The 10,000-nt window shown below is 44.9% G+C and overlaps 1 protein-coding gene across 1 annotated transcript in view; it reads right to left on the bottom strand.

Moving 5' to 3' along the window:
• Positions 1-3,038: 3,038 nt before the first annotated feature.
• LOC123519512 (splicing factor 3B subunit 1-like) overlaps positions 3,039-10,000 on the bottom strand; it is a 14,863-nt gene continuing 7,901 nt past the window's right edge. Inside the window, 6 exon segments of the mRNA XM_045280912.1 lie at positions 3,039-5,181; positions 5,360-5,837; positions 5,839-6,901; positions 6,904-7,983; positions 7,986-8,622; positions 8,825-8,904. Of these exon segments, the coding sequence (XP_045136847.1) occupies positions 5,002-5,181; positions 5,360-5,837; positions 5,839-6,901; positions 6,904-7,983; positions 7,986-8,622; positions 8,825-8,904 (3,518 nt within the window). The 3' untranslated portion in view covers positions 3,039-5,001.

The raw sequence follows: 10,000 nt of genomic DNA, 5'->3' as shown, positions 1-10,000 counted from the left end.
TCTTCTTTTTCTCTTTTTTATTTCTACCATGTGGGATTTTCACGGCAATTTCTGGGCTAAAGAGGATACTTTTTTGTGGTACCTCCGATCTCAAACCCCACCCGCTAGGAAACCGTTGCCCCGAGTGAGGAAGCCCAACCTACACTCGGACCGTGGACAGGATTCGAACCCGTGTACTAAATGGTATCAATACAGCTTAAGTCACACTAATAGCAATATGGCAAGCAAAAAAAAAAAAAAAAAACGATAAATTAATAAAGAGAGAGAGAGAGAGAGAGAGAGAGAGAGAGAGAGAGAGAGAGAGAGAGAGAGAGAGAGAGAGAGAGAGAGAGAGAGAGAGAGACGCACGCAATTCACCCTGGTCATGTTAATTTTGGCGGGAAAACTTTTTTGAGCAAGACAATACAAAAAAAAAAAAAAAATAGAAAAAAATAGAAAAAGATAATAGAATGAAATACAAAAATAAGTAAAAACAACAAAAATAATAATAAAAAAATACAGCCATGACGTCACCAAGACAACTCGGCACCAAAAACACTGCTCTAGTAAATGCTCAACCAAGTCAATGTAGCGCTGAATGAAATAAAAGGTAATAAATGTTGCTGAATTCAGAACTTCAATGATACAAATGTAATGATCAAATACACTACAGATTTTTAAGAGTATTCACACCATTCCTTCATTTATATAAACCGAAACAAAATATATTAATACGAATAAGATAAAGATGCAGAGACGAAGAAAAAATAAATGAAATATGTAAAAACTCAATAAAATAATGATAATAAATAATGATCAGTAATAATAATAATAATAATAATAATAAATAAAAATGGTCAGGATAAGAAGAACCATCGTATTTTTGCACTCCATTAAGAATCGTGAATTTTTTTTTTTTTGTCATTTTCTTGTCATAATTCCAATGTGAGCCAAGATAAGAGAGAGAGAGAGAGAGAGAGAGAGAGAGAGAGAGAGAGAGAGAGAGAGAGAGAGAGAGAGAGAGAGAGAGAGAGAGAGAGAGACTAACCTACACTAACTCTTATTCACTCCCAATATTTAATGACGGAAAAAAAAAAAAAAAAAAATCTTAAAAGTAGAAATTAAAAGTAGATGAATGAAAAAGACATTTATTTCCTATTTTCTTTTTTTTCTTTCTTTTTTTTCTTTTTCTACGGTGCTAAATATATATACAAAAAAAAAAAAAAACTTGATCTTGAAATAAAATAAATAAATAAATAAATAAAAAATGATGGAACACGGATTTATTATGAAAGTGAATTAATGAAAAGAAAAAGAAAAAAAACCCAGGAAAATATGAACGAATAGAAGGAAAAGAGAGAGAGAGAGAGAAAAAAAAAAGAAAGTGAATAAGAGAAAATGAAGGAAATCAAGACCAAAATAAAAAGAAAAAAGAAAAAAAATGCAGAATTATGAAAGTGAATGAGAAAAGGAGGAAAGAAAAGAAAAAATATAAAATGAATAAAAGAAAAGAAAACGAAGAACAAGAATATGAAAGTGAATAAGAGAGAGAAGAAAGGAAAGGAAAGATAAAAGAAAAGAAAATAAGAGAAAAGAAAGAAAAGAAAGAAAATATGAGAATAAGAGAAAGAAAAGACAAAAATATGAGACAGAGACAGAGAGAGAGAGAGAGAGAGAGAGAGAGAGAGAGAGAGAGACGGGATTAAGAGAGTGAATAAATTAAAAAAAAAATTAAATCTAAAATATATGAAAAAAAACGAGAAAATGAAAATATAAGTGAACTGAAATAGAAAAAATAAGAAAAATGAGAAAAAAAAATGAAATAGAAAAGGAAAAAAATAACAAAATAAAATAAAACAAAAATGAAACGAAATAGAAAAATAAATCAAGAAAGAAAAATAAAATAAATCAAGAAAAAAAAACGTCAAATAAATCTAAAAAAAATTCAGACAATAAAAATAAATAAATAAATAAATAAATAAAATAAATGAAAAACAAATGCGTAATATCAACAGACGTCAGTCAAAGAAAATGGAGTCAATTAATAAATAAATCCTTTCTATCCATCTACAGGAAAGAAGGAAGGAAGGAAGGAAGGAGGAGGAGGAGGAGGAGGGAGGGAGGAGGAAGGAAGGAAGGAGGAGGAAGGAAGGAAGGAAGGAAGGAAGGAAGGAAGGAAGGAGGGAGGAGGGAGGAGGGAGGAAGGAAGGAAGGAAGGAAGGAAGGAAGGAAGGAAGGAAGGAAGGAAGGAAGGGAGGAAGGAAGGAAGGAAGGAAGGAAGGAAGGAAGGAAGGAAGGAAGGAAGGAAGGAAGGAAGGGAGATAGAAAATAAAGAAAGAAAAAAAAAAAGGAAGGTTGTTTGTACTTAAGCTGTGTGGAGGAGGAGGAGGAGGAGGAGGAGGAGGAGGAGGAGGAGGAGGAGGAGGAGGAGGAGGAGGAGGAAGGAAGGAAGGAAGGATGGCAAGAATAAAGGGAGATAAAAATAACATACATAAAAATTCAGTATATTGTTGCCATCATAATCATAATAATAATAATAATAATAATAATAATAATAATAATAATAATAATAATAATAATAATAATAATAATAACAATAATAATAATAGCATCTCACATTTCAGCAACTCAACTCAAATTCCAACGAAACACAAAACATGAAACACATCGATAAAAGTGTTGGACCCTCCTTCCTTCCTTCCTCCCCCACCACCACCACACCCATCTCCCCCTATACACCGCAACACTCCAACACTGTCGCTAATATTCAGAAATGCCTTCCACTGTGACACTAACAATTTTCCTATTAATAAACCAGAGATCTTGCCAATTTATCACCAGAACTATGAAAACACTCTTAAAAACATGAATAGAGACAATTAGACGTGTTTTTATGGGTTTTTCCTTTCAATAAACCAGAGATCTTGCCAATTTATCACCAGAACTATGAAAACACTCTTAAAAACATGAATAGAGACAATTAGACGTGTCTTTATGAGTTTTTCCTTTCAATAACCCAGAGATCTTGCCAATTTATCACCAGAACCATGAAAATACTCTTAAAAACACGAGTATCTTTATTTGAACCTTTGGAAAACAGTGATTGTGAGAGAGCAGTGTTTCAGATGGGGTTGTATTGCGATATGGAAACACAAGCAACATTCTCTCACGTTTAACTCAACACCCCACAATTAACACCAGCAACTCAAATCAATGCCATCTCTCACACTTCTAGAAATTTGTGTTGCGTTTTTTGTCAAACTTATTCTTGCAACACTAAGGGGGGTCAAATTTGTTGGTCTTTGTTTAGTTTCTATTTTGTTTTGTTTTTTCTTTATTTTGCGTATATTTTTATTGATTTTTTTTCATTACTGTGTTTATTTCTATTGTTTCTCTATATTTTTTTTCCTTTATTTATTTCTAGCTTAGTTTTCTCTGAATAAATTTGTTTCCTCTCATTTTCTTTTAATTATTTCGTTTTCTTTTTAGCTCGGTTTCCTATTAATATTTTTCTTTACTTTCATTTTCTAATATTTTCTTTTTTTGCTCAGTTTTTTCTAATTAAATTTGTTTCTTTTCACTTCCTTCTAATTTCGTTTTTATTGATTTTATTTATTTATTTATTTTTTTTACTTTTTAGCGATTTCCTCTAATAAATTTTTCTTTCACTTTCTTCCAATAATTTAGTTTCCTTTTGCTGTTTCTTCAATTAATTTTATTTTTATTTTATTTTCGTTCAATTTCCTCTACTAATTGTTTCCTTCCACTCTTTTTCCTCTTTTCATCTTGAGTTTATTTCAGCTCAGTTTCCTCTAATAAGTGTTTTTGTTGCAATATAGCGCCACTCTTGCACAATTTCTTGCAACACTGTCCGTCAATGCATTCTAATACAACTCAAATCAACTTAACAACACTGGAATACAACTCAGAAATTCCTCTTTTTAATGAAACAAGACTCGTTGCTTTCATAAAACACTGAAATGAAACACTTGTCCTTTTTTTAAACACTTGTAATCTTGTACGTCTTCTAAAAACACAAGGCGTCCGTTTCCCTCCCACACACCAAAACACAAAGGTCTCTCCAAGAACGTCCTAAACACACATTTCTTCCTCCTAACCACTTCAAAACACAACATTATGCTTTCAAATCTTCTACCCTCTTTTCAAAATGCTACAAAACACTTGTCTACATTCCAAACACTTCTAAACACGCCATTCCTTCACTTTTTTTTTTTTCTTTCCAAACACCGAAAATTAGACTGCCTTTCCTTCCAATACACCCCAGACACACACCATTCTCTTTCCATACACTCTGAAAGCTACATTTCTCTAAAAAAAAACATGAACAAACACCTAAAACACATCAAAGTCCTTTCAAAACATACCATATCATACTTTTCCAAACACTCTGAAGGTACATGTCTCTTGAAAAATGCTAATAAACACCCCAAAACACATCAAAGTCCTTCCAAAACATACCATCCTGTATTTTACCTTTTCCAAACACACACAATGAACTCAAACCTCAAACACACAAGTACATTTCACTTTACAATCTCCACAAATGTTCCTTCTTACTTTTCAACTTCCTAGATGAGATTCCTTCAATTGAGAACCTCTTCTGACTAATATTTTTCCCCCTTCAGAACTAGACAAGATTCTTCCCTTCAGAACTTTTTTCAGAACCTCCTCAATCCTTCTTTTAAAACCTAAATAAAGATTCCTCCCTTTAAGAACCTCCACAAACCTTCCTTCTCCATTCTTAAACCTCCTAGATAAGATTCCATGTTTATAGAACCACATCAAGCAAATCTTTACACTTCAGAACCTTCTCATATCTTTCTTCTTTCTTTTAAACCTCTTAGACAATATTCCTTCCTTTCAGAACTTCATGCAAATCTTTTTCCCGCTTTTTAAACCACACAGAAGTTGCTCCCCAATTTAGAGCCTCCCCAGACACAGCCAACCTCTTCTAGTCACCCCACAGCAAGTCCTCTCTCCTTTCTCCCCTCCACGGTTAGCTTAGAGTAACATGTCCAGCTCGTCTCTGCTGTACACGTTGGTTCCAGTGTTGTTGATGCGAGGGTAGCCGGCCACCAGTGCGTCCTGAGCTCCAATGTACAGGTTGTTGTAGATCTTCCAGTACACGTCACGCACTTTCCTGGCGGGGTGGAACAGGCCCTGCAGGACGTACTGTAGGATCTGTGAGGGAGAAAGAGAGAGGGAGAGATGTTCAGTTCATTCTGTATTGCTTACTTTAATGGATTATCTATGTTCACACATTTCACTGTACTGTGTGTGTGTGTGTGTGTGTGTGTGTGTGTGTGTGTGTGTGTGTGTGTGTGTGTGTGTGTGTGTGTGTGTGTGTGTGTGTGCTCACCTTCTGTGGTCCGAGGGCAACCCTGAGTCCCTCGATGCTGTCCATGAAGGCCTGCACCAGGTGGGGTGAGGTCTCAAAGATGTTGGGCCAGACATAGTTGAGGAGGTGGATCATGGCGTCCTCGCAGCCGAAGCCATACACGCCGATGGCCATGTGCTTGATGGCGGCGCAGGCAGTCTGACGGTGGACCAGGTCGCGGTCCATGAGGGCGTCCTCCAGCAGGGAGGTGACAGCATAGATGTAGTCCTTGCCCATCTCCCCGATGTACTCAAAGAGGAAGGAGAGTGACTTGAGCACGCCGTTCTGCACGTTGAGCTCCGGCACGCGGTACTCGTTCATGAGGCCCGGCAGCACCGTGAAGGGCGAGCAGGTCTCCGCCACGATGGCGATGGCCACCGTGGTGCACACTCTGTTCTGCCGCTCCTGCACCTTCAGGTTGTTGAGCAGCGTGGCCAGCACGTCGTGGGGGCCGATGGCTGGCGATGTAGCCGAAGGTGTTGACGGTGGCGCGCCGGATGGCCTTCTTGTGTGCCTTGAGCAGCTCCAGCAGCTCAAAGCAGATTCGCATCCACTCCCTGGGGCTGACATACTCTGGGCCACGGTCTGCGATGCGGCCCACCAGGTCGATGCAGTTTTCCTGGACCTTCTCGTGTCTGTTCTTGAGGATTGGGGTGAGGCGCGGTAGCAGATCCTTGATGGGCGGGTTCATCTTGTGCATGCCGATCACGTTGACGATGCCCTTGAGTGCCCCCAGGATGGAGCCCAGCACCTCGGGGTACTCCTCCCCCAGGTACTCGTACAGCACCACGCCCAAGTGGCCCATCAGCTTCTCCTCCTGGCAGGTCTTCATCACCACGGCAATACGGGAGATGAGGTCCGCCGCCTGCTGCCGCACCTTGGCCGACTTGTTGTTGAGGCGCCACAGGATGGTGCCGCAGATCTGGGGCAGGTAGGCCTTGACGCGGGAGCCCAGGGCGTTGACGATGGTGCCGAAGCCGTTCAGCATCACCACGTCCTCCGTGGTCTGCTCCTGGAAGGCGTAGAGGATGCCGTCAATGAGCTGCTCCTCCAGGCGGGAGTCGATGTCTGCTGCGCCAAGGTTGGCCATGATCTTCTCGATGGTCTCCATCACCATCTTGCGGTACTGCTCGTTCTCGTCCTTCAGGTCGTCCACGATGCGGTTCACGATCTCGGAGGTGCCCACCTTGTTGGCGATCTCCACGGTGGTGTCCACCAGCTGGCGGTAGTTGCGGCGGTCCAGGGCCATGCGGTGGTTCCAGAAGTGCTTGAAGAAGTGTGGCAGGATCTCCTCCTTGATGTAGCCGGGCTCCACGCCGTCCGTGGCGCAGCACTGCTTCACCACCTTCAGCACAATCTTCTTCATCTCCTCGTCGGGACTCTGGAACTCTCTGATGAGGATGAGCATCACCTCCCTGGTGTAGTAGTCGGCGTACTCTCCGTCCATCAGTGGGATGAGGTACCCGATGGCCTTGAGGAAAGCCGCCAGACCCTTGCCGCGGTGCTGCCGGATGCCACGCCACAGGGCTTCAGCACAGAGTCAAAGCTCTCAATACCGTAGGGCGTGGCAGCCTCGGCCAGGGCAGCCAGGGCCAAGGCGGTGATGGTGCGCACCTTCTGCTGCTCGTCCACCAGGCCGTGCTCGATAATCTCCACCAGGGAGCGCAGGTGGGGCAGGATGGCGCAGCCCATCAGGATGGCAATCTGCTGCACAATTTTGATGCCCGTGTGCCGCGCCTGCCACGACTTCTTGCTCTTGCACACCGCCTTGAGGAAGGGCAGGAGGGAGGGAATGCCCAGGGCGGAGGCCACCACGGCGAAGGCCCTGGCCGTTGTGTTACGCACGTACTCGTCGATGTTGTCTATGTCGGGCCTCATGGTGGAGATCATGGTGGCCAGGCCGGCGGCCTTGGCCAGGTTGCTGATGATCTCCCTGCCCTCCACACGGGCATAGTAGTCCTCATCGATGAGCAGCGGCTCAATCACCACCAGGATCTTGTGGACATAAGGGCGCACCAGGTCGTCCAGCTTGTACAGCACGCGGTCAATGACCTTCACCAGCAGATGGCGCTCCTGGTCCTCCAGTGTGGGCGACATAAGCAGCGGCAGGATCTGGTTGAAGAGCGGCCCTGCTCCGAACTCCCGCGCCTTGTCCGTGATCTGCCTTAGTGCTGCCTTACGCATGGGTGGCGTGCCGTTCTTGATCTTGAGCAGCAGCTTCATGATCTTACGCTCCTTCTGCTCCTCTGGGCTGAGGCTCTCCTCGTCCACGTCCTGCAGCAACTTGTCGAAGTACTGTGCGTCCTCCGGCTTGAGCAGCGGCAGGTTGCCCTTGGGCTGGGAGTCGTCGTGGCGCGGCGTGCTGCCCTCCTTCTGCATGTAGAATCCCTGGGGCGTGCCGGCCATGGGGGTGGGCGTGGCTGTCAGCTTGCGGGCCGGGGTGCGGATGGGCACGTAGCCCTGTGGGGGTGGCAGGATCTCATACCCGGGAGGGAAGAGCGCATCCAGCTCCTCATCTGTCATGGGGCGGTTCCGCTCATCGATCTCGCGCTCCCAGCGGAAGGCATGGATCTGCTCCGGCGTCATGTTGACCAGCTGGCCCGGCGAGGCGTGGCCATGCCGATGGCCTTGGGGCCCACTGGGGTAGTGCCGCCTGGTGTGATGCCCCCAGGAGTCATCATGCCAGGGGTCATGCTGGGTGTGTGGGGGGTGGAGGGCGTCATGGCGCCGGAGGGGGTAGCCACAGGGGTCTGGGCGGCAGGGGTCTCGTCCCAGCGTGACCGTCGCTTGCTGGCGCTTGGGGTGGGGGTCTCCTGGATGGGGTCCCCGGCGCCCCGGTCGGTGCGTGGTGTCTCAGCCCACCCGCTGTTGTGGCCGGGTGTCTCGCCACGGTCTGTCTTGGGCGTCTCGTCCCACCTGTTGCGGCGGGCCGAGGGCGTCATTTTGTCGTGGCCGGGTGTCTCGTGGCCGGGTGTGGCGTGGCCCGGTGTGGCATCCCACATGCGGGTGCTCTGGCCGGGGGTGGCCCCGGGGGTCTCGCCTCCCTTGGCCCTGCCGGGGGTCTCATCCCAGCGGGCCACAGAGGGCGTCTCCGCCTCCCAGGTGGACTTTTTCTTGGCCTGAGGCGTGTCATCAGCTGTCTGGTCCCAACGGCCACGCTTCCTGGGGGCCACCTTGGCTGCCTCACCGTTAGACACCACCTGCAGTGTGCCCTCCTTGGACCGCTCCGCCATGGTCTTACGGATCTGTGGCACACACAAGGTTAGAGGTCACATTACAACACCACACACACCAATCACTCAAACTAGGCCACACTTTATTTCATTAACTCACCAACACACACACATGCACACACACACACACACACACACACACACACACACACACACACACACACACACACACACACACACACACACACACACACACACACACACACACACTCACCAGAGCCTCCTCCCCCTTGAGCCGTGCCTCCTGCATGATGTGGGCGTAGGTCCGAGCGTTCATGTCTGGAGTCTTTCCTCCTGCAACACACACACACACACCCGTGGTCAGTGGCTACACCCGCACACACCTGCACCTCTACTAGCCCCTACACCTGACCTCCTAGACCCCCCACCATCCGTTACTCAAGGGTTGGTTCATCTGTAGCTCTAGGTTAGGATTTAAAGGCTAAGCAAGAAAAAAGGTTTGTAGACAGGCAAAAATAGGAGGATGTGGGCAGTTTGGCAACCTCCTCAACCATGCTACACAAGGCAGGGACACAAAACACCTCCATTCTCTGTCTCTATCTATCCATCTCTCTTCTCTGCCTCTATCTATCCACCTCTCCTATCTGTCTATCTATCCACTTCTCTTCTCTGCCTCTATCCAAACCACTAGTCTATTCTCCACTCCACCCTAACCTAACTATAACCTATAAAAAATCTAACCTAACTTAACAAAACACAAAAAATAAATAAAATAAAATAAAATAAACCATAAGCTCACCAAACCCCAATAAACCTCAAAAAAAACCTAACCTAACCAAACCCCAAATAAGCCTAAACTAACAAAAACTCAAAAATCTCACCCAACTTAACCCAACCTGGCGAGAAAACCTAACCTAACTTGACAATTTTAACTTAATTCCAAATCTAACCTAACTGAACCTAACCCACCCCTAAGGAAAACTCCCCTAACCTAACCTAACCTAACTTAACTTAACCCTGATGAACTTCCAAAGAGCCTCACCTAACTAAACCCCTAAAATAAGCTAACCTCACTTAATCAAAATTTTTAAACCTGGCGTAACCTAAACTAATGAAGCTCTAATGAACACCCCCCCTGAAAAAAATAAAAATAAATAAAATAACCTAACCTAACCTAACCTAACCTAACCCAGCCAAACCCCAATGAATAACAAAAATCAACGCAAATTAACCCAACATAACCTGACCTAACCTTAAACAAACCACAATGTTCACCTAACCCCACACCACAACCCCCCAGAGTCCCTCCTTGCCACAGGGATTGAGGGAGGCGCCAGGGAGGAAGGAGCCTACCCTTAACTGACTGAGAAAATAACACAACACACAATCAAGTCTCAATAATCTATCTGTGGCATCCTTAAGACTAGAG

Source organism: Portunus trituberculatus, chromosome 1, assembly GCF_017591435.1.
Source record: "Portunus trituberculatus isolate SZX2019 chromosome 1, ASM1759143v1, whole genome shotgun sequence".
Lineage (NCBI taxonomy): Eukaryota > Metazoa > Arthropoda > Malacostraca > Decapoda > Portunidae > Portunus > Portunus trituberculatus.
Note: the sequence above shows the minus strand (reverse complement) of the source record. Positions and strands in the feature narration are given on the sequence as shown.